This window comes from Oncorhynchus mykiss, chromosome 26 (assembly GCF_057628025.1).
Source record: "Oncorhynchus mykiss isolate SJ-2025 chromosome 26, ASM5762802v1, whole genome shotgun sequence".
NCBI lineage: Eukaryota > Metazoa > Chordata > Actinopteri > Salmoniformes > Salmonidae > Oncorhynchus > Oncorhynchus mykiss.
The window spans coordinates 22180627-22206637 of record NC_143047.1 but is presented as its reverse complement, the minus strand read 5'-3'; the positions used below and the strand labels follow the sequence as shown (position 1 = coordinate 22206637).

General features: G+C 42.0%; 1 protein-coding gene across 2 annotated transcripts in view; it reads left to right on the top strand.

Moving 5' to 3' along the window:
- Window positions 1-16065: 16065 nt before the first annotated feature.
- The window catches only part of LOC110506623 (transcription factor Maf-like), a 152691-nt gene continuing 142745 nt past the window's right edge, over window positions 16066-26011 (top strand). Inside the window, exon 1 of one of the 2 annotated variants that reach the window (XM_021586371.3) lies at window positions 16066-19248. In XM_021586371.3, coding sequence (XP_021442046.1) covers window positions 18281-19248 — 968 coding nt within the window. In that variant the 5' untranslated portion in view covers window positions 16066-18280. Of the gene's footprint in view, window positions 21172-26011 lie in introns of those variants that run through there. The other variant, XM_090221610.1, reaches the window with a different exon arrangement.

Sequence of the window (26011 nt, the reverse complement as noted above, 5' to 3'; positions counted from 1 at the left end):
TATAACAACGCTTGTTGACATAGAAACACCGGATTTTAAAAACTCGCCTGTTTTTTTAATAATCTTTATTAATTATGAAATTATACCACCTATGTGGTCAAAGATGGTGCTTTTGGTCATTGACTGCAGAAAAGGGCTACCAGGTTTGTGGGTAGAGCATTGATTTGGAACAGGCATGCTTTCTCTCTGTGAACTGCTGTGTATGGTATGTCATCTCTTAGGGTCCAAATCAAATTGAGCCTGTCGCATGTAACATGGAGCAGAGGAGAAAAATTCATCATCATAATTGTGGGATTGCAAGAGAGAAGAGTTTCACACATCAAATGGCCTCCAATCCACCCTGAACAACAAGCTCATGGTACCTATAACTGTCCCCCCTTTCTATTGTGTTCTCTCTCTTCCTCTCCTCTCTTTCACCCCCATTATAATGACTATTCCATTAACGTGAGAAGTGAGACTACTGAGAACTCTTACTATTCATTGAGTTAACTTTAATAATAAGATTGGACCAGGAGCTCTGGGCGTTGGAGGGGGGCCGAGGAGAGGAGAAGGCCCAGAGAGGGTTTCCCTTGTCTGGGAACAGTTGTGTCCATTGTCTGGGGTGAGTAGGTGTTTTGCCTGGTTTGGCTGGTCCCTGTTCTGTAATTGCGGGTTGGAATGTGAGCCCAGTTAGGGGACATTTTCTGACTACTGGCTGTCATTGTTCCAGGGAGCCTCAGAGCTGGATCTCACTCTGGAGTCATGGCCGGCAATTTGCATGATGTATTTTTATTAGTTAATTGAGGCCCCTCGGGCTCCATGGGAAGAGTTAGGAGACACTGAGGATCATTTGATTGACTGGTTATCTGACTGGTACAGAGAGTACAAGACAACAGCCATGTGATGCGACATCCGCCATGAGAATCCTGCACATGTTCATGGGTGATTGTGTATGTGAATGTATGGTCATGGACATAGTAGGGTATACAGTTCTGATTTCAAACTAAAACCTTCCTCAATGTTTTCAGTGTATGAATGCCTGTTGAGATCTACAGGACATGCAAGGGGTACCAATATGTGCTTTGATTTGCATGGCATTTGCATGAGACAGAGAAAGAGAACAAACGAGTAGGATGAAATGTCCATTCTGTGATTTGGGAAGGGATGGCAGCTTAATCAACTGTCTAGACTTTCAGACTTACTGCCATGAGGCTGAAAGCTTGCTTAGTAGCTGTCTACCCCTCTCTTTCTCACTGACCTCCCATGCAGAACTTCTCCTCTCAAGATTCACATACCATCTACATATACAGCTCACATCGTGACATTATTTTGTAGTCTCATGTTTCATCTCGGAGTGTGCTAGTGTGTAAGTGTGTGTGTGCGTGCATGCGTTTGTGCGAAGCTGGCCTCTTTCCTCTGTAAAGGTGCAAAGCCCTAGTAGTTGACCAGTCACAGCTGGTACTGATTAGAATCTCCACTCCACACCGCCTGTGTGAGGAGTCGATAACAGAAATCAAGGAAAGGTTCTTAAAAGTGTGTGTGTGTGTGTGTGTGTGTGTGTGTGTGTGTGTGTGTGTGTGTGTGTGTGTGTGTGTGTGTGTGTGTGTGTGTGTGTGTGTGTGTGTGTGTGTGTGTGTGTGTGTGCGTGCGTGCGTGCGTGCGTGCGTGTGTGTGTGTGTGTGCATGCGTGTGCGTGCGACTGGCCAATGGAGGACATTCATTCAGGTGATCTTATCTCCTTAATCATCCTTAATCATTATCTCCGAACCAATCTTACATGTAGGCCATCACATCCTACGGATCAAGGTTTTACCTTACAACAGGACAATGGCTTTTCATTTAGACATTAATTTCCTTTAAAAATGTTCATTATCTAGTGTAAATGAGGGTGCATCGTTCTGTTGTGTCCACAGCTACCTCAAATGACACACATTTTCTTCTGCCAGACATACACTGAGTGTACAAAACATTAGGAACACGGGGCATGGACTATAAGGTGTTGAAAGTGTTCCACAGGGATGCTTGCCCATGTTGACTACAATGCTTCCCATAGTTGTGTCAGGTTGGCTGGATGTCCTTTGGGTGGTGGACCATTCTTGATACAACACGGGAAACAGTTGAGCGTGAAAAACCCAGCAGTGTTGCAGTTCTTTACAAACTCAAACCGGTGCTCTTGGCACCTACCCCGTTCAAACCGGTGCTCTTGGCACCTACCCCGTTCAAAGGCACTTCAGTATTTTGTCTTGCACATTCACCATCTAAATGGCACACATACACAATCCATGTCTCAATTTCCTTCTTCAACCGTCTTCTCCCCTTCATCTATACTGATTGAAGTGGATTTAACAGGTGACATCAATAAGGGATCGTAGCTTTCTCCTATATTCAGCTGGTCAGTCTATATCATGGAAAGAGCAGGTGTTCCTAATGTTTTGTGCACTCAGTGTATATCTCTTGGATTATTGTTCAGCTGCATGTCACGTAGTAAACATTATCTCAAGACTTTGCTCTGCAGACAGTGATTTGCACCTCTCTCTCTTTATCTCTCTCAGTCCCACACGCACGTGAGCACGTACACAGGTACACAACCACACAGACATGCACACACACACACACACACACACAGGGAGACTAATTGTTCCATAGGAAATGCTCTACCCACACAGACAGCAGGCTTGTCTACTCCAGACTTAACCTTATAATAGAGGCCCTACCATTGGTTCAGCTATAGTATGCTTTATGGTAGGTCCTGATATCATTAAGAAGATATACAGTTGAAGTCGGAAGTTTACATACACCTTAGCCAAACACATTAAACTCAGTTTTTCACAATTCCTGACATTTAAATCCTCATACAAATTCCCTGTCTTAGGTCAGTTAGGATCACCACTTCATTTTAAGAATGTGAAATGTCAGAATAATAGCAGAGAGAATGATTTATTTCAGCTTTTATTTCTTTCATCACATTCCCAGTGGGCCAGAAGTTTACATACATTCAATTAGTATTTGGCAGCATTGCCTTTAAATTGTTTAACTTGGGTCAAACGTTTCGGGTAGCCTTCCACAAGCTTCCCACAATAAGTTGGGTGAATTTTGGCCCATTCCTCCTGACAGAGGTCGTGTAACTGAGTCAGGTTTGTAGGCCTCTTTGCTGCGCAAGCATTTTCAGATCTGCCCAGAAATGTTCTATAGGATTGAGGTCAGGGCTTTGTGATGGCCACTGCAATATCTTGACTTTGTTGTCCTTAAGCCATTTTGCCACAACTTTGGAAGTAAGCTTGGGGTCATTGTCCATTTGGAAGATTCATTTGCGAACAAGCTGGTGTCTTGCGCTGTTGCTTCAATATATCCACATAATTTTCCAACCTCATGATGCCATCTATTTTGTGAAGTGCACCAGTCCCTCCTGCAGCAAAGCACCCCCACAACATGATGTTGCCACCCCCGCACTTCATGGTTGGGATGGTGTTCTTTGGCTTGCAAGCCCCCCCTTTTTTCCCCCAAACATACCAATGGTCATTATGGCCAAACAGTTCTATTTTTGTTTCATCAGACCTGTGGACAATTATCCAAAAAGTACGATCTTTGTCCCTATGTGCTGTTGCAAACCGCAGTCTGGCTTTTTTATGGCGGTTTTGGATCAGTGGCTTCTTCCTTGCTGAGCAGCCTTTCAGGTTATGTCGATATAGGACTCGTTTTACTGTGGATATAGATACTTTTGTACCTGTTTCCTCCAGCATCTTCACAAGGTCCTTTGCTGTTGTTCTGGGATTGATTTGCACTTTTCGCACCAAAGTACGTTCATTTCTAGGAGACAGAACGCGTCTACTTCCTGAGCGGTATGACGGCTGCATGGTCCCATGGTGTTTACACTTGCGTACTATTGTTTGTACAGATGAATGTGGTACCTTCAGGCATTTGGAAATTGCTCCCAAGGATGCACCAGATTTGTGGAGGTTTACATTTCTTTAATTTTTCATCATTTTCCAAGCTGTTTAAAGGCACAGTCAACTTAGTGTATGTAAACTTCTGACCCCCTGGAATTGTGATACAGTGAATTATAAGTGAAATAATCTGCCTGTAAACAATTGTTGAAATAATGACTTGTGTCATGCACAAAGTAGATGTCCTAACCGATTTTCCAAAACTAGAGTTTGTTAACAAGAAATTTGTGGAGTGGTTGAGAAACTAGTTATAATGACTCCAACCTAAGTGTAAGTAAGCTTCCTACTTTAACTGTACCTTGAAAATAGTAATTGGCCTGGGAGAGGGAGAGAGAGTGAGAGTGAGAGTGAGAGAGAGAGAGAGAGAGAGAGAGAGACCTGATATAGAGATATTCAGATATGCATTTAGTGAAGGAGTATTCCTGTCTTTCTGTCTTTAAATGACAGTTAGTCAGTACTAGAGTCCTGAATTGGCTTCTCTACCCTAGAAGTCTTTGGTTTTCAACACTTTGAGGAGGCCAGAGGGAGAGCAGCTGCTTTCTCTGCTTCTTGTAAAGACTGAAACAAACACACACACATGCACACACACACTCACACACATACATTGGAAGGGAGGCATGAGACTCCCAGTAATGGATGGTGCAAGTTTTAAGATGTTTCGAGGTGGGAATTTCCGATGCCAGTGAAGTATTCAGCAATGGACCATGGTAGTCCCTTCTTAACTACGTGTGTCCAGGGGAAGGGTTTTTTTACCGTCCAAGCCCAGCACCTGCCCTGTAAATACTGTCTTCCCTTCATGTAACCCTACCCCTCAATTACATCATCTACCCCTCAACTCATCCACCTCCCTGCAGAGACACTACGGATACATACATGTTGTCATCTGACAGTGTGAAACATTGAGCACTGCAGGTGGCTTGTTTTTTTGGTGGTCAAGATTCAATCATACTATCCATTGGCTATGAGATGGTAGGTCAAATGATAGTACTGTCCAGTGTTCAGATTAATAGTCTAGAAGTGACTCTACATTGTCAATACTGCCTTCTGATATGTTTTAGTGTACAAACAGGGCTAAATTCAGAAAATGTATTCCCCTTTGAAGAATGAACCTTCCTTGATCCAAACTGTCAGAAGCAATGGGTCATTGATCCCAGGGTTTCTAATCTCACTGTGGACGCTAATTTCACATATAAAACCATCTACAAAATGTCTCTATCTTAATTTCTGTTATAAAAGCAGAGCAGGGGCCTGAGTGCCAGCCCCTATATTCTGCAATGTCTACTGAATGTCTCCCCACCACCCTACTCATTTCATTAGGAACCAGCCACCAGACACTTCAGAGAAACATTCAATTACACTCCCACTGTAATTAAATGTCCCTCAAATGAGTTCATTTAAATCATCTTCTTCATTTGGGCTTCACACAGGATTGCTTGGCTCTGAATAGGGCTCTCAAATGAACATTAAGCCCTCACCCACTGGGAGTGTTTCAAGGGGCTATGTTCACAACCGCAGTCAGACGACATTTTCTCAAGCTAAGCAAGCTAACAATGGATGGTGGTTCAGTAGGGATACACACACACACACACACATGGACAGACACGAACACACACACAAACACACACACACACAGGTGAATTACAGCTCACACAATGACATTAGGTTCTATATCGGTTAATTTGGTAGCCTTTGTATTTTCAACGTAGCGATTAGTCCGCTAGCAAAGGAGACGTCGTGTGACATTAGCTTAGATTATGTCTGATTTAACACTCATAATGGGACGGATCTGTTAGGTGCCAACATCTATCTCCTCACGTCCCCATGTAGGCACCAGACACAGGTCTAGGTTTACCATTTAAAGGTTTGAAATACAAAGCAATGAAAGACTAAAATGTCACCTCAGATCCCATGATTAGTAAAGGTTGAGATTAGGGACAGTGAATGACTAATAGGCTCTCTTCCAGTAGACACACATGACTAAATAACACAGTGGAGGAGCTTTAGTTGGCCTCCTCAGGAACGGTCTCTCTTTCTCTATACAACATGTCATGTTTACAAGGACCACGATACAACAAAACACGCAGTAAACACAAGAGACAGGAGTTACAGAAGTAAATAAAGTAATACGTAGATCCTGTATCAAAGTACAGATCCCGGACGAGCCCCCAACTATGTTACGATGACGAAAGCATGAGTCTAGCAGCCTGACTCCTATTCAACACATACAGTATAGGTCAATAGCAGTCTTGAAAAACCAAAACAACTTCTCTCTCTGTTCCACTCCGTTAAAAGGGTTCACCTCCCACCACACTGGCACAGCCCAGCACAGTGCAACATAATGAATGTGATAATTATTTGTGGATGAAATAACTGTCAATCATGTAATGACCCCCTAGTTATTTTTAAAAGGGGATTCATCAATATTCTCCTGGGGTACATGAAGAAAGGTCAGAAAATCTCTCATTAGGATAGGAGAATGAGTGTGTGCGTGTGTCTGTGTGCCTGTGTATGACGATATCTGAGAGTACACTGTATCTCACCACCAAAGGCAAATGCCAAGGGAACCACTAAAGGGAGGTTCTCTAAATGAAGGAATAGGGACAATCCATTTATTATATTTTCTTACACTATCCAGGCAATGCCACCTCTGCTTGCCTGGTTCTTACAATCAGGTATACCTCACTTCAGAAATGTTCATTTTACACAATCTCTCTCTCGCTCTTTCTCTCTCTCCATAAAAGCCTTTATAGGCTAGAGGTTATCTATCGGATTCCAGAGTTGCACATTACTGACGTTAGGGGATGCCTATGTTGCAATCACGTCAGGATAAGTGTGCACTTCCCATAGTCAGTGTTGGGCAGCCCAACCCCAGTCTGTCCATGGTTGTTATCAGCCTGGGTCTCATACAGGTGGAAACAGACAGTCAGTTCTGCTGTCAATACTTCAATGGAATCCATGGGCTGTATTGGCCTGTTAGTCAAACACATATATTGTTCAACATAACAAGACGATCTCATTCTGTTTTATGGAAAACATTCCAAAGGTTAATCAACTCTAGCTCTCATTTCAATACAACATGCAATAACTTAAGGGACTCTTTCAAGAGGACCACTCTGACATGGCACAATGATCTCCTGAAATGATCTCACAAGGATATTCCTTACAGTTGTCATTGATGAGATAAGAGGTCATGAAGTCACAGAATGAGAAAACATCCACTCGTCATTAACAAAGACATTACCAGATAAACTCTGTTCGGTGTTGTTGACAGTGATGCTGATTTCTCACTAAGACTTACTTGTGATAGGAGGTGATGACTTCCGATGCCATGACGTCCCTCAGTATCAAGTAGCAACCATGATCAAGAAACAACAACACACACACATGCATCGTCGGGAGCATTCAAGGCAAGCTCTTTAGTTTATCTATCTTGCAAATTAGGCTAATGGTGAAAACCCAACATGAATGTAAGGCCATCTTATGAATGAGCCAAAAGTACAAGTCACCAAAAACAGAGGATATGGGTTTACCCTGGTAATATTTGTCACCCTATCCATATCACTGTAAAACTTACTAAATTCCGCAAAAATATGCATCCTCCAAATGCCTACAGTTGTAAAAGTGATGTTACTGCAGCTGTACCAAAACATGAGCAGTCCAATCCAATCAAAAAGATAAGCTGACATCTGAATGAAAAAATGGTCTTCAGTGAAAGTCAATCATATGAGATGACCTCGATGCCCATTCCAATAGTTAATGTGTCATAGTAATGTGCTACACATTAACCCTTGAGAATGACTAAACTAATAAATCATGTCCTTTGCATGTTATTTTTGGTAATACACACTCTCCCCTTGGTTGTCTCTGTCTAATTCGATTGCTCAATCTTTGCATATGACAGTGCACCCCGCTATCTGCAGACCAGAGGACTATCTAATTGCCACAAGTCTTCCACGGTCAAATTGGGCAGGAGAAATATTCAGTTGGTAAAATATGCTGAACAAAAATATAAACGCAACATGTAACAATTTCAACGATGTTACTGTGTTGCAGTTCATATAAGGAAATCAGTCAATTGAAATAAATAAATTAGGTCCTAATCTATGGATTTCAAATGATTGGGCGGGGGCACAGCCATGGGTGGGCCTGGGAGGGCCTAGGCCCACCCACTTGGGAGTCAGACCCAGCCAATCAGAATGAGTTTCCCCACAAAATGGCTTTATTATAGACAGAAATACTACTCAGTTTCATCAGCTGTCCGGGTGGCTGGCCTTAGACGATCCCGCAGGTGAAGAAGCAGGAGGTGGAGGTCCTGCGTTTGCGTGGTTACACGTTGTCTGTGAATGTGAGGCCTGTTGGACGTACTGCCAAATTCTCTAAAATGACGATGGAGGAGGCTTATGGTAGAGAATTGAACATTCAATTCTCAGGTAACAGCTCTGGTGGACACTCCTGCAGTCCGCATGTCAATTGCCTTTTATTGTCCCTAGCACAAGGAACACCTGTGTAAAGACCATGCCGTTTAATCAGCTTCTTGATATGCCGCACCTGTCAGGTGAATGGATTATCTTGGCAGAGGAGAAATGCTCACTAACAGGGATGTAAACAAATATGTGCACAACATTAGAGAGAAATAAGCTTGTTGTGCATTTGGGAAATTTTTGGGATATTTTATTTCAGCTCATGAAACATTGGACCAACACATATGCTAGGGTCAGAATGAATATATCAGTATAATACTATGCTCCTGTTCTAAGGAAAAGTAGAATGGAAAGGAAATCATGTGACTCCACTGTGCTGAACTAAGATGACTTCTCATATGGATGTGACTCACTAATCACAGGCATGGAGAAACATGACGATGTTCAGTTTCTTCTTTTATTTTCTCTTCTTTCTATATTCCATTCCTTCCTATTCCAGCCCATTCCTTGGGTCAAATCCCAATCTGACCCTTGACCCCTGACATTCTGACTAGGAGGCGGCCCTCTATTCTAGGGATGGGGTTTGTCTCTTTTCACTGACTCTAATCTTTACGACTCGTTCACTCAAAATAATGAATCTATCGACTCATTACGTTCACTTGAGTCAGAATGCCCAGAGCACGCCAGACCCCCTACTGGCCAACGATGTACTGAAAATTAAATGATTCTACGAGTCTTTCGTTCACATGTCATTCACTATACGGGGCTTATTGGAGATGTCCTTTGTGACTGAGACTTGATTGCTAGGCATACAAATATGATTATTTATTGATACATTTGAAACTAGGTCTAGTTGTGACCGCAACCAGACTAGATTGTGAACACAATATCGTTTGCGAACTGCACCACCCCAAACTATTTGTTCTGGAGTTCGAGTTCGTTGAGAAGAGGCTGTGTGTATGTTCTGTTCTACAAAGCTGTGTCCATCATAACATTCAATAATCAATTGCCTTCATTCTTGCACCATGCAAACAATTACTAGTTCTAAACTTATATGTTTCTTCTCTATGCTACCAGCAGCATGATTTATTTTACAGTTGTTGGTCGGGGTACATCTCTGAAGCCGCCGAGCCGGAGGAACACATATTAATCCTGCTGTAGTCATTGCAGACAGCATGTCCAACGAACAAATAAAATGAACGAGTCACTCAGGAAAACAAATCATAAATCTCGAGTCACTAAAAAGAGTTGTTCAAAAAGAACGAATCACTACTGTAGTCCAATAGACACGCATGTCTGACTCAGGCTTTCACATGTCTGTGATAGATTCGCTGGTTTACTGCTGGAGCCGCGCCATGCATCTCACCATGGTGTCAATGTCAAAATCAAAGCCAACAACGCTGACCCCTGATGTCAACCCCCTGGTCTCGATACGGCCTCCCTCGCTCTCCTATCAGACAATGGCTGTTTCCTCCTCCGTGTGCCACCAAATATCTTCTCCCTACAGTCACAGCGACTGTCCTGGAGACCTCACAGTGGAGAGATGGTGATGGTCACCTCTGACCCTGTTTAGTCTCCTCTGCCTGCCCCTCCACTCCCTCTACCCCCTCTGCCCTCTCTACCCCCTCTGCCCTCTCTACCCCATCTGCCCCCTCCACTCCCTCTACCCCCTGCCCTCTCTACCCCCTCTGCCCTATCTACCCCCTCTGCCCCCTCTGCCCTCTCTACCCCCTCTGCCCTCTCTGCCCTCTACCCCCTCTGCCCTCTCTGCCCTTTGCCCCCTCTACCCCCTCTGCCCTCTCTACCCCCTCTGCCCTCCCTGCCCTCTCTTCCCTCTCTGCTCTTTACCCACTCCACCCCCTCTAACCCCTCTGCCCTCTCTCGCTGGGTGACAGATGGATTAAGGCAATTACAGCTTGGCTGTGCCCACATTCTGGTGGCAGGGTGAAAATTGAGATTCCAACGGGGGCTCTATCACTACACTGTTGATGAAACGTCTTGCCCTTCTTAGTGCTTGTCAGTGAGGCTGGAGTGACTTGTGTACTGGACTGGACACCCTATTATGAAACCGTAATGCTGCATTCAGACAACATTCAGAGTACTTGCAGCAGACCCTATCAGCTCTCAGACTGTAAACAGTAGAGTCTTGGATAACGCATTCAGATTGGGGTGTGTGTGTCTGTGTGTGTGAGTGTGTGTGTGGTACAGCTCAGTGCTGAGATGCCTAAGTGACTGATTAGATGGCAGCTCTGTGCCTTGTTAACCCCTAGCTGCCTCTCACTGAACTGTTGTCGGTTTAATTCACAACCTCCCCCCCTTCTCCTGCCACTCCTGTCAATTGCAGTCCCACAGCAAACGTCTCACTGACCACTGACCTGTCCACTCAGTCTCCTCGTTATTTATCACAATACATTCAATTGAAGAACACATTATAAAACAAACCACGCAAGATCTATCAAACTTATATTTCAGAAATTATTTGTTTAACTATACAAAAACAACTCTGAAAACAACCACAAATCCCATATCCATGCTGCTCACGATTGATAAATGAGGGTCAGTGTGTGTAAGAATGAGACAAATACAGTCCTGATACAGTACAAGATCTAACTCCCTCTGACAGTCTATTCAGTGTAATTATTCAGTGGAGAGGTTAATTCTTGCTCTACTGTGTGTTTAGGGTTAATGATGTTTAAATGTCGAAGAGAGAGAGAGAGAGAGAGACCTGATACAGGTTCAACTGTTAAATCAGGATCAGAGGGAAGATGGTTCAAAGACATAAAATAGAACGATGACCAATCAACAACCAAATGGTGTGTGTGTGCGTGTGCGTACGGGCGTGCGTGTGCGTGCGTGTGTGTGTGTGTGTGTATGTGTGTGTGTGTGTGTGTGTGTGTGTGTGTGTGTGTGTGTGTGTGTGTGTGTGTGTGTGTGTGTGTGTGTGTGTGTGTGTGTGTGTGTGTGTGTGTAAATGTGTGTGTGTGTGTGTGTGTGTGTGTGTGTGTGTGTGTGTGTGTGTGTGTGTGTGTGTGTGTGTGTGTGTGTATGTGTGTGTGTAAATGTGCGTGCATGTTCTAACAGTTTGATCAGACAGGTAAATAAACAGATGATGAAATGTACTTTTCCACTGGAAGACACTGGAAGACACTGGAAGACACTGGAAGAAGACACTGGATATAATACAAAAATATCCCTATTATCATATAACAAAAAGAAAACTTTATAGAACACACATTTGCCTTAGGAGCTAATCATGCAGTGTTAAAGTACCCCTTAAGGCTTTAGTTCTAAGGGTCCAAAATGTGATTTGTTAATTCTCCTTATGAATAGTCATTCCAATGAGGGGTCATGTTGACATGTTTTGGTGCTTCAGAGGCTGTGCTTTCTATGACTTCTCCTTATCTTCCATTGTCTAAGACATTCCTAGAGAACAATATCTGTACCCAAGGAACTAATTCCTACTAAATGCATTTCTAGACAGTAACTTATTGTGTGTACATACATCAAATACTTTTAATGAACATGGCATTTCATTTAACATGCTTTCTTCGTCCAATAGAGAGTAGCATTCATGTCATCGATTCTCCATAACTCACTGATGCTCTAATAAAAAGCTGGCGCAGGAGCACAATTATTTTGTGCGGAGGTGCTGACTATCAGCGAATCAACTGGGTGACCATGAAGAAGGTCCAGTGATCCCGAAACGTTGATGTTTTACCCAATAAATGGCTGAGAGCTTACATATACACAGTGTACGAATCTCTCTATTCATTTTTATAGCTCACTGATACTCCACCAAAATATATATTTTAACACACATTCATTACGCTTTTAAAACGAAGGTGTCTTTTCCTGAATACATATCTCTACCTACCTATCTGTGTTTCCCCTCCATTTTGTCCAGTAAGACGACCATCTTCCTCCTCTCTCGGTCTTTTGATCCGGCTACTTGCTGCACAGTGGTGCTATCCCGTCCATGTAGATCTCTCCCTCTCCGCACAGCATCATCAATAACTTCAAAGACACAAAAGCAGCTAAATTTGTTCTGGCACTTTGTTCTTTCATGACTAATGAGCTTTGCCTTCGCTTGTGTATTAGTCTCGCTGCACTGCTGTGGCTCTACCCCAGGGAACGCCACACTGCCTTACCGTGCTGTGTCTTTCCATGAGCAGGTAACCCCAAACAAAAGACTAGAGGGAAAATATGGGCATAGACGCTCTACAATAGTTTTTGGGTTCATTTGCATATAAGCGTATGAGCTGCTATGGATATAATGGCATCGTTTGAGATCACTGGAGACTTGTTTCAGGGTCAGATGACAGAAATCATGTTATTCTATGGGGTCCATATGCAGAATTAGAAGCTAGAGTATGTTGCTTTTGTTTTGCAGCCAGTACTCATGGCCGCCACTGTGTGTGCAATTACATCTGCCAAATGGCATATATATTCTTATTATTATATACTTGAATATATAAGTATGGTCTCCGATCCGATGCAGGCAAGAATTCACTACTGTGTAGGCATATGCAATGTCCTGCACAATAACCCACTGCGCACACTGACCAAGAGCATCTGAATTCAGGTTCAGGCTAACGTGAAGCATCGGGGAACAGGGTACCTATCTGTTTTCACATGTATCGAGCGGTTTCGTAGCTGGCGGGTTAGCGCTTTCTGAAACAGTATTATAACACATTTTGTGTAATCACTCTTTCACAATCAGTCTCATCACTTCTTTGTGACTTTCGTGCTGTTTACGATTGAATCTCTATGAAAATGTCTTGCTGATAAGTTTTTGCCCACTAGTAGTGACAATGACTATGTCAACGACTGGTCAAAGACCTGAAGCAGCGTACTGGTACTGTCTACTGTCTCCTCCTTTCAACATCAATAACAATTTCACTAACCTAATATTGTATGCATTTAAGTAAGATATTAAGAACAGTTGAATCTCTCTTTCTCTCTCCCTTCCTCTCTGCTGTTGCTGTGGTCAGATAGTGTTAGCGTTTGCTAGCCACATCCTCTTCACAGAAGATGGCTCACTTAAGACCAAGCTTCTGTTCTAAGAATACCTCCTGCGTATCGTTGTGCCTCCTGACTACCTTCTCTGTCTCTCTCTGTCCCTTTCTGTCCCCCTCTATATCTCTCTGTCCCTCTCTATATCTCTCTATATCTCTCTGTCCCTTTCTGTCCCTCTCTATATCTCTCTATATCTCTCTGTCCCTTTCTGTCCCTCTCTATATCTCTCTATATCTCTGTCCCTTTCTGTCCCTCTCTATATCTCTCTATGTCTCTCTGTCCCTTTCTGTCCCTCTCTATATCTCTCTATATCTCTGTCCCTTTCTGTCCCTCTCTATATCTCTCTATATCTCTCTGTCCCTTTCTGTCCCTCTCTATATCTCTGTCCCTTTCTGTCCCTCTCTATATCTCTCTGTCCCTTTCTGTCTCTCTCTGTCCCTTTCTGTCCCTCTCTGTCTCTCTCTGTCCCTCTCTATATCTCTCTGTCCCTTTCTGTCTCTCTCTGTCCCTTTCTGTCCCTCTCTATATCTCTCTGTCCCTTTCTGTCCCTCTCTGTCTCTCTCTGTCCCTTTCTGTCTCTCTCTATATCTCTCTATATCTCTCTGTCCCTTTCTGTCCCTCTCTATATCTCTCTATATCTCTCTGTCCCTTTCTGTCTCTCTCTGTCTCTCTCTGTCCCTTTCTGTCCATTTCTATATCTCTCTGTCCCTCTGTCTCCCTCTGTCCCTCTCTATATCTGTCTGTCCCTCTGTCTCCCTCTGTCCCTCTCTGTCCCTTTCTGTCCGTGTGTAAAGTACTTAAGTCAAAATACTTTAAAGTACAATTTAAGTCGTTTTTGGGGTATCTGTACTTTACCGTCCATTGATAAGGTGATCATGTAAGATCCACCACGGGCTTCATACCTCTGACTATTTGGAGGGAAGCTTTGTCTCCGCTTTTGACACGGCGTTGACAAATAGCCGTTTCATGCCTGTGACAAAAGCCTATAACCATAGTCTCTCTGTCTCCCTTCACCTAACTGTTTTATATGTGGCTGAGAAAGAAAAGCAGGCAAATGTATTCGATAATTTGTAAAAACCAACAAACACACATGCATGCACACACACACACACAGACAGACAGACAGACAAACAGCCAGCCAGCCAGCCAGCCAGCCAGACAGACAGACAGACAGACAGACAGACAGACAGACAGACAGACAGACAGACAGACAGACAGACAGACAGACAGACAGACAGACATACAGACAGACAGACATACACCACTAAATAAAACTGCCTGAATGAAAAAGTGAAAAACAAACATCTTCTGTTTTCAAAACCAGTCAGTGGACGACAATCTACAGAGCTAAAACCACATAAGTTTCCACGTCTCTCCTTGTCTGGATCTATGCCTGTACAGTATCTACAGGGCTGTGTTCTTATCTGATTTTATCTCCACTTGTAATAACCAATGTTTTTTTTTTTACTTTTCAAGAGAATGATTAAATACCAACACCTTTGTCCTTGCTTGCCTTGAGTACACACTACCTTGGACCTACTAACAAAAGCTGCACGGTAACCTTTGTTAATGTGAAATAAAAATGAATTTATATCTGTGTTAGCGATAACAACATTATCAAATGACAGGGGAATACATCCTACTGAAGAAGGTTTCCGGGGCATTGCTATATGAAATACTGTCACCTATTTTAGCCTTGTGATGATTCCTATGTATACATACACAAGCTCTGTTCATCTTGAACGATCTGTAGGTATCAGCATCATCCCACCTGAATGACGAATCAAAAACCATTGACATCAGTCGTCATAGTGATTATGAGTTAGACATCTACAGTATGACAGCTAACAGGGGGATTTTCCATTGACCATGATCCCACAGCTATCAGGGCTAGGGGATTTAATCTCACCTTTTGACCCCTTGACTCATCGCCAATAAACAAAGTTCAGAAGGTAACATTTGACCTCACTGTATTGCCAAAGTCTGTGTGATAGGGCACAGTGTGTGATTGTGTTTGTAGATCATTGGTCTTTCACTTGAGTGTTGTCATTGTCAGGTGGCTATACTTAATCAGGGATGGCATTTGAATTACTTCAAACACATCTCCACTCATCAAACTGGTTATTGTACAATGAGCTTTCTCATACATTGGAAGCAAAGACTACATTAGTAGAATATGGTGACGAGAGGGATAGAGAGAGAGAGAGAGAGAGAGAGAGAGAGAGAGAGAGAGAGAGAGAGAGAGAGAGGAGGGGACAAGGGGTGTGAGATGAGGGTGACACCTAGGAAGCTCTATTGTGTTATATTATCGAAGGACACATGCAGTGGTGGAAAAAGTATCCAAGTAAAAAATAAAAGAAATACCTTTATAGAAAATGACTCAAGTAGAAGTGAAAGTCACCCAGTAAAATACTACCTGTGTAGAAGTCTACAAGTATTTGGTTTGTATATACTTAACTATCAAAAGTAAATGGAATTGCACAAATATACTTAAGTATAAAAAGTAAATGTATAAATAATTTCACATTCCTTATAACCATATTAAACCATGTGGTACATTGTTCTTGTTATTTTAAATTGTGGATAACCAGGGGAACAGTCCAACACTCAGACATAATTGACAAACAAAGCATCTGTGTTCAGTGAGTCAGCTAGATGAGGCAGATTCTAAATCAAAAAGAAGATGCCATGCTTGCGATCTTTTTTTTATTTTTTATTAATTTATTTTTTTACAAATGACGTCAGAGAGATGCAAGTGGAAAACTTGGAGCACGCGGATGATAGGCCTATACGATTTTGACTAGTAATTACCAGTCAGTTGGAGGGGCGTTGAAGGGGATTTTTCCCAGTCATATGCAGGTATTTACGAAATTACGAGAAGTCGTGAACGGAGCATTATATCACTGATTAGACTGACTAAATGAGGGTAGGATGTGAGCATTGTTAAAATAGTTGTAGGGAGGTCATTTGATTGGATAGTGTAGTATAAAACTACATGTTTAAACTGGCGCGCGCAGCTTTGGTTCGTCTGTGCAATAGACTTCAACAAGTGAGTTGCGCATGACATGCAGTCCATTAAACCTAGAGGAAATGTCTGACCTCTGAACCTACGAGATAAAGTGCAATGTACAATAAATAGAGTGGTTTAATGTATGACTTTGGAGCAGGGCCCGTGAAATCACTGCTTTAGATAAAGTTGTTATATATATATATTTATAGCACTGTAGTGCACGTAGTCTAATCTGCGCCTGGTTGGAACACATAGTTCATTACTGAATGACTTCCATGTAACCACTGCTTTATAGCAGCCTATTTGAGGGGATGCTGATTTCATAGGACCACGTAGGAAGTACATGTTTACTTGTCTTATGTAACGAATGTTCTACATAATCTAGTGTATACGGTTGATGGAGTGTTGTAGCCTATATTTTCTCCCCCGAAATAACTTTCAATTGACACGTGATTCATGCGGAATATGTCAGAAATATGCACCATGTGCACCACATTTGGCTATTCCCATGCCTATGTTTCCATTACTGTCGTTCTAAAACAAATGTACCATACCTTATAACATACCTTATACCATACCTTATACATACATTGGAGTATTATTCTTTCCAATAAATAGTCTCTTGCGAAATGGTCTAATTTTGCTTCTGCTGTGAATGATTCTTTCAGATGAAGCAGTTTATTTAGGAGAACGGTGTTTCAATGTCCCCAAAAGGTGGCACTGTTGAGTTTTACAACGGCAGATGTATGTCTGCTCTCCACAAATCCTTTGTAATTTTATTTCATAGAACAGCACAGAATCGTATGTATTCCTCTATTCCGTCACATATCAATACTGTATGAGCCAACACTGTTGTTCATGTAACTAAGATGATTGTAATGCATGCTTATGCATTTTGGTTAGGCTACTGGTAGATTTGACCACTTCGAATTTCAAGTAACACGAACTGTGAAAACGTGTGCATAACCATCCCCCAATATTTTCACATCATAAATCATGAATACTATGTTTTGATACTTTTGAAGCTAATATAAATCCTACCACCATACAAAATCGTTATTACGCATTTATTTTATGACAGCAACTAATAATATATATTATCGCTTCAATAACTTCTTAATTTGCATATTGTAATTTACATTTGGATATTAAAATGTTACCAGTACCACTTGCAACAACACTAAATCGAACCATAATGTGCACACAGCCTACTGTCCTTTCCCCACCATGAGCCCAGTGAGAGAATTTAATGGTTATTTTTTATCCAAATGGTAGAATAAATGACCATTAAATGAATATACCTAAAATGGAGAGGCGAAAGAGTTAAGAGGTTGAGTTGCAGCTGACAGTCAGCTGATAGCCTTTGACAGTTGAGAAAAGTTTTGTTTCTGTACTAATATGTTAATTAGCCCATAGATTGTGCGAGCCCATTGGCTCTTCGTCCAAGTCAATTTCCCATTTCCAATCTGACGTCAGGGCTACTATAAAACTCTGCAATGCTTTTAAACTCATCTGCTGTGTGATCCTTCTAAAAAATCGCCTACAAGTGAGAGGCAACATTTACCCCTCTCCTTCGACATTTCACCCTCTCCGCTTTACGCAATGTAGGCCTATCCATGAAGAAACTGTAAAGTGTTAAATGTTAAAAATACCAATTCGCCGAATTTCTCATGCTGAAAGAGGACTCCGCAACTCGCGAGCGCGGCTCTGGTGCGTCTGTGCAGTAGACTCTGAAAAGAAAACTATTAATTTACAGCTGGGAGCTCGTCGCTGCAAAAAGGACATTGAAAACCTATTTTTTCACTTTAAGACAAATACGTTTAAAAAGCAAACTGGCTCACGTTCTTCCAAACCAACCCAGTTTGACAGCTGCTCTTCACCCCCTTTGGAGGACTGTCGGCAGCAAGAGGATGGCATCAGAACTGGCAATGAGCAACTCCGACCTGCCCACCAGTCCCCTGGCCATGGAATATGTTAATGACTTCGATCTGATGAAGTTTGAAGTGAAAAAGGAGCCGGTGGAGCCCGATCGCAACATCAGCCAGTGCAGCCGCCTTATTGCCGGGGGATCCTTGTCTTCCACACCGATGAGCACGCCTTGCAGCTCGGTGCCCCCTTCTCCAAGCTTCTCGTCGCCCAGTCCGGGGTCGGGGAGCGAACAGAAGGCACATTTGGAGGATTTCTACTGGATGTCCGGTTATCAACCGCAGTTGAATCCGGAGGCGCTGGGCTTCAGCCCCGAAGACGCAGTTGAGGCGCTGATCAACAGCAGTCACCAGCTCCAGTCCTTCGATGGCTATGCTAGAGGGCAGCAGTTTGCCGGCGGAGCCGGAGGAGGAGGCACCATGGGCGGGGAAGAGATGGGCTCTGCCGCGGCTGTGGTGTCCGCAGTTATCGCCGCCGCAGCAGCCCAGAACGGGGGTCCCCACCACCACCATCACCACCACAACGGCGGCCACCATCACCAATCACCTGGTGTCTCGTCCAACGGCAGCTCCGGAGGAAACCACCCACACATGGGACATTTGGACGACCGGTTTTCGGACGACCAGCTGGTGGGCATGTCGGTACGGGAGCTCAACCGGCAGCTACGGGGAGTCAGCAAGGAAGAAGTGATCCGGCTGAAACAGAAGAGGAGGACCCTAAAGAACAGAGGCTATGCGCAGTCCTGCCGCTACAAGCGGGTGCAGCAGCGGCACGTCCTGGAGGGCGAGAAGACGCAGCTCGTCCAGCAAGTCGACCACCTCAAGGCGGAGATCTCCAGGCTGGCCCGGGAGAGGGACGCATACAAAGAAAAATATGAGAAGCTCATCAGCAACGGCTTCAGAGAAAATGGATCCAGCAGTGACAACAACCCTTCCTCCCCGGAGTTTTTCATGTGAGTGTCGACATTATCATGAACACTGAGTTTGTCAGTTCCCTCATTAAAAAGTTTTCATTGTGATTTTTTTTTGTAATGGGGCTTACTAGACGAAGAAATCAAATTAACAAACTTTTTTTCGGTTTTAGTTTTTTTGACAACAGGGGTTTGCTCAAGTCTGAGTTTTGGGGCTTGCAATAGAAAGATGGAACTTTGTCATAATTGTCCTTCATTTTGGAGTAGAAACTGAAACCTGCCATCATCTTTTTTTTTTTGCTACCATACTTATTATTTGATGCATATTTTTGTCAAGCTCTTTTTCAACGTTGTTCATTTGACTTGCGGTGTTTTAAATATGAACTATCATCTATTATTTTTCGAAGTTGTTTTAACTTTACAATGTTGCTATATACTATGTGTGCATGCAAGCACTAAGTATACGCCTTGGAAGTCCATCGACTTGCCTTTTTCACCGTTCGACTTTGAAATCCGTGTACAAATACAAATACCGGTCAAAAACTACATCCATCTACAGTAAGAAGACGTTTTTGGCCTTTTTCCCTTTCTGTTTTTGTTCTGCCAAACTCGGAGGACTGCGAGCCTACCATTTTACCCCACCTCATCTCATGCTTGCTATTTTGTGTTAAGCAACAAACAGACTATTACTCATAATGAACAATATCCATTATTTTAAAATAGATATGTTATTGAACTGGCCTGCATGCTGGACATGTACGGGTTTTCTTTTCCTTTTGTGCTTGAAAATGTACTTTTATCGGATGACTCCAGCATGGCATTCATACTTGTTTTATGACCTGATCACTTTTTTCGGACAGCAACAAAAAAGTGACGACTCTTATACCACCCCCCCCCCCCCCTTTCCGTGTATGTGCATTTCAACTGTGTTGAATGATACGACTAAGCGCCCATTTCTATACAGTGAACAACAACTATACAGTTGTTCGGCGGGGATCCATGTAGCGAGGGAGCAAAAAGGACCTCAACTATTCTAAAATGAATTACCTATCCCTATATGGGACTAAACGGTATGTTGCTTAAAAGCAGTTTGTTTATTTAAAAAAAGAAATACCCCATCCCTGTGCATTTGACAACTCTGGAAGGATATGGATTATAATTGAAGAATATGTAGACCTACAGTAGTTGTTATACTCTGTAAGTCTAAAAGAAAACATGGATGTGCTACAAGTTGACATTTAAAGAAGAATGTGATGTAGATGATTAGGATCATTTAGATGTACGTTTCATAAAGTCCTGTGCGCTAAATTGTTTTCCTGTCATTGGGTAGGAGAGGTTGGGGCGGCTTCATTTTATACAATTGAACAGTATTGTTTCCATGCATAAGCAGTGCTTTTTGCAGCATGTTCTTGCAGTCTAAGCAGTAGTTTGACAGCTGTAGTAGTGTTTGTCTTCACCTACCACTCACTGTATTTTAAACCAAAGTATTAAATAAGGAGAAACTTCAGCCCTAAGTCAGTGTGAACCCTGCATTTTGATAATGTATTTTGGACTGAATTGCAGTAAAATGTAGTCTGCAATATATCACAGAATGGGAACTCTATGAAGCTAATTCAAAAAACACAGACAGATACATTTTGGCTTTGCTGGATAACTTAATTTTAATAGTTTGTTGTCAACCAGTACTAGATTATTTTTGGCTCAGACAAACTCATTATTTTCCAAGGCAATAATATTATTATAATCAATAATGTCTGGACATTGTTAAATAGATAGGGATTGACACCCTGCTTGTACAAAATGGGGGGATACCATTCATCAATAAATCTTTAAGGCATATGTTAATTAAACTTTCCTCTTATATATTTTGCTGTGCAAAATTATTTCCCCCACTAACCATATTATGTGATGTTCATATGTGCTCTTTTTTTGTTCATTTCTTACAATTAAATGAAATGCAATAAATGTATGTAATCGGCCTTTCATTAAGCTTCTCCGTTTTCTCTTGACAGAGACCTGCAGAGATAATGATGGAATGTGGATTTCACAAACAAATCCAGAGTAGTTCGTGTTAATAAGAATAGACACAAGGAGTTACATTTGGGGGATTGACTTGATTTACGCTACATGTGAATTGGTATCCATCCGTTTTCGTCAAATTTTCCTGAAGTTGTTCTAGTCTGTGGGATTTGGCATGACACATGCCAGATAATCACATCAGTAACAATTTGTTTGGCTAGGTAGCAACCCTGTCTAATATGAGCCTCATTCAAAACCTCAAGCAACATCTTAAATGTGGAACACAATTTAACTTTGAAAATACATAGACGTTGTACTTTTGTTAGAGATAAAAATCTATTTGGAAGTGATGCACCTTAACATTTCTGTGAGCATCTTTACAGGTCAGTAGTAATGGTATTACTACAAAGTTATTCATGTTTTATTTAAAAAGAAAGGTGTAAGATAGACAGTCTCGTTACTAATTAGACTTTGTTTCACTGTTCAATATTTATTTGAACTAAATACCATTTCATGTAAAAAAAAATAATACATCCCTCAAATTGAATTAACTAATTGAAAGGTATATTTGAGGTAAGAGTCAATGTTATCTGCCATGGATCAAGCCTCCTGGGTATGTATTTACATTCCATAATTCTTTTCAATATCAATCTATCATTCTTGTCATGGGATGTAAAGCTTAGTACAATGCCAGTAGCATACATACGTGTGTGCATTGTACATTATGATTACACGTTTTATTAAAACTGAAGTGATGCATTTCATCCTCGATTTGAATGATTCATAACAAGGTGAGCTTACTTTTTGTTGTGATTTCATGCAAAACTAACATTTTTGAACATTTATGATTTTGGGAACATCTGGACTTGTTGGAGTTCCACATGTTAGTGGGGCAGTGGAAATATGTCCTTGCATTTGTGTGTGTGTGTGTGTGTGCACATGTCTATATTTATATGCCAAATCCGTGCCTGTATGTGTGTGTGACTATTTTTGTGAGACTATACTTGTATGTTCCTGTGTTTCTATAGCTATCTATCTATGTGTGTGTGTGTGTGTGTGTGTGTATGCGTGTATGTGTGTATGTATGTATTCTGCAACAGCCCAATCGCTATCTACCCCTTTTCACCGTTCTCTCCTCCCTGCCCTCCTCCCCCTTGCATTTGGCCTAGAACAGAGAACAGAGAACAGACCATGCTCCGAAAGACAGGGGTACACCCAGCAGGCGAAGAGGGCTCTGTCGTGCATGTGATGAGCCAGCGCGATGCATAATGAGTCACCGGGGTAGGCGTGGGCAGATGAGGCACAGTAGCGCTTCTCCCAACCCACTGTTGGTTTGGCGTTTACCTTATGACCTTTGAGACCTCTTCTGAGGATGGATCTTAATCTTAGTGTCCCCGAGGGAACAGTAACTGAAGACCCCTCTCAATGTGTTTGTCATGTCAAAGAGACTTGTGTAGGAAAATGAGGAAAATGAAGGAGGGCGTTTTGTTTTAGTGTTCTACAACAATTGGTTAATAAGGACAGAAATGTGACGGTGTGAATAAGACAGCATTTCAGGGATTCAATTCAATCTCACTCTTTCTTTCCTTTTCGTTTTTAGCAGCACACCAATGCAGCAATGTGCACATTATTAGAGGTGAATGGAAGGTTTTGTGTGTGTCTGTATGTGCGAGTGTGTGCATGCATGCATACTCTGAACATGGATGAGCGGGGGTGAGGTCATCTTATCACAACATTTAAATCACCTTTATGGTGGTTGGTGTCTCTTTTCTCTTGATAAGGGACAGTTCGAAATGTACTGGGGTGGGAGGTTGGTGTTGTGTAACTTTTTGTTTTACTTTGGGGAGGGTTGTGTGATTATTTTTTTTGTTGGGCACAGGAGGGCAGTGCATTTTTCTGTGGTTTACATTCTCCATTTTGCAGGTTTTACTATATATTTTTTTCCATATAGCCACATTTCCTCATCTTCTTGCATGCACCCCCACTATAAAGGTGTTTTGGTACTTCCCTTATGCACCACGCTTTTCTGCACGCTTACTATACAGTCAACGCTATCCTGCCCGCTTTCCATAGTGACAGTAGTGGTAGGTGGATCGTTTGTCCAGATCTGCAATAGGTTAACTAGCAATCATACCACACATCAAGTCATTGATATCTGCACCAAATTTCTACAGAAATCCACAAGAACAAAGAGGGATAGCTGATAGTCAGCGGAGAGGTCAGGTGCATCATTGCACATTAAAGAACAGTAAAGACATGAGACACCCAGTAAAAAAAAATCCCCTATTTATCTTGTTTAGGCCATACAGATTTAATTGACTATATAACAGACGCCCCTCCACATTTCTCAGAATAGTAATTTAAAAAAAAATGTGATTCAATTAATTCATATTAAACTATTCTTTATAAATGATTATTTTGACAAATTGAATGATGTGCGTCGCCATTGTAGTAGTAGTAGAAGGAGTTGTGGTTTGGTTAAATTGCGGTGAATCAAATCATGTGAATCAAAATCATTTGTGAATCGCAAACAATAAAATAAGAACATTTAGCTGTATCCTTCCTTTCTAATTGTGTTGCTGCAAAACACATTATGTAGATCATTTAAGTTGATTTGGATATTCAATTATCGGGCATTGCAACTCAATAGATGCTATTAGTCAGCCCGAAGTTAACACTTCTTAAAGTAAGAGATACTGATTCTACAGAACATTAGGAACACCTGCTCTTTCCGTGACGTAGACTGACCAGGTGAACCGGGGTGAAAGCTATGATACCTTATTGATGTCATCTGTTAAATTAACTTGAATCAGTGTAGATGAAAGGGAGAAGACGGTTTAAAGAAGGATTTTAAAACCTTGAGACAATTGAGACATGGATTGTGTATGTGTGCAATTCAGAGGGTGAATAGGCAAGACAAAATATTTAAGTGCCTTTGAACAGAGTATGTTATGTATGTAGGTGCACCGGTTTGACTGTGTCAAGAACTGTAACACTGCTGGGTTTTTCACACTCAACAGTTTCCCTGGTTCCTGTGACTGTCATTCCAAAACCATTATACTGTCACCATCCTCAGTATATAATCCGTGATGAGAGTGGCAGGTAGCCTCGCAGTTAAGAGCGTTGGGCCAATAACCGAACGGTTGCTAGAAGTGGGAGGGTGGCCAACTGCTCGGACGTGCTAGGGGACTGAGTAGTCGAAGCACAGGTGCCTTCAAGTACAGAGGGGGCAGTGTAGAAAACCTTGGTATAACTAGGCAAGTCAGTTAAGAACAATTTATTATTTTCAGTGACAGCCTAGGAACAGTGGGTTAACTGCCTTATTCAGGGGCAGAACGACAGATTTTTACCTTGTCAGCTCGGGGATTTGATCTTGCAACCTTTCGGTTACTAGTCCAACGCTCCAACCACTAGGCTACCTGCCACCACATTACAATTCCCAGCATGTGGGTTAACCGTATTGGCACAATGCGTAGGGTGTTTGTCTTTCACACCAGTGACCCGAGTTGTATTCCCTTCCCCACTGTTCGCTACAATACCAAAAGGCTGAAATCACTTTGTGAGGTCCCTAGGTGTAGTACAAAGGTTGTTTGGTATTATTTCAAGGGGTACAACTTTAATTAGATTTTTTTTATTATGATTTTCTTTTTTAATCACTGCCTTGCCTCACTTTATAAATAAATAGATCTGTTATACAGTTAATCACATGTGTATGGCCTTAGGGGAAATACAATTATCCTACCTAGACGAGCTTACAACACCACAATGCAATTCATATTTGCATTATTGTTTTCAAGTGAGTACAATTCTACGCTAGGCTGTAAACTGCAATGAAAGTGTGATTTCAATAACAGCACAAAAGTCCTGTGATTTGAACGTTTCATTCCTTTTGGATCAGTTGTGTGTCTCGACAGATGATAAGGTCTAGAAAGGCACAGTACAGGACAGTCTGGCTGGATTTTTACTTCTGATACCGATGCGCTGTCTGTTGCCGATCATCATTCTCCCAGGTCGTTCTATATAGTGTAACGACATAGGCCTATGCTCCCAGCAGGCCCAGTTATTCAACAAAGCTCAACACACGTTCTGCCTATTTTCCGATTCAAGCGGCTATTCCTTGACCTACAACCTAACGTGTCAATGTAGCATAAATATTTGTTATTTCACTTTTAAAATGTATTACCTTTTATGGGTGGCATAAACACAACCAGTCACAATGTTTTAATCTGATTAGGCTACTTCAAAAGTCTCCTGTAGGCTACCTGCGCACGTTCATCCACCCCACTCTAATATAATAACAGCCTCCAAGCCATGATGAAGCGCTCAAAGTCGGTACTAAGTATGTAATTATGAATTGCTCATGGGTTGTGTGTGGTGCATTGGCACAGAAACGTGATAGTGGAAAATGGTTGCATGTATTTAAAATAATTATAAATATAGCATCAAAATGTTGAAAATCTGATTTCCCCCTAGCTGATCATTGTCTGCAGCCGGCTCTGATCGTAATGTAATGAAACAGGCAAGGAGAGTGAGCTCATCTGTGGTGGTCAGAGAAACCTCAACCTTCTGGCCTGTTGCCCTGCGTGGCATTGACAGTACCATGCTGAACTGGGCAAGTCGATATCCACATTTATCAACACAGGATTGCTCCAGTTATTGTTATTTGTGGTGGTAATCATTGTTTTAGAGAGAATTGGGGGGGGGGGGTGTGCATTTTAATTTTTTTTACAGTATAAGGGGAGGGTTATGTGAAAATATTGTTAATGTTGTGGAGTGCATATTTTTT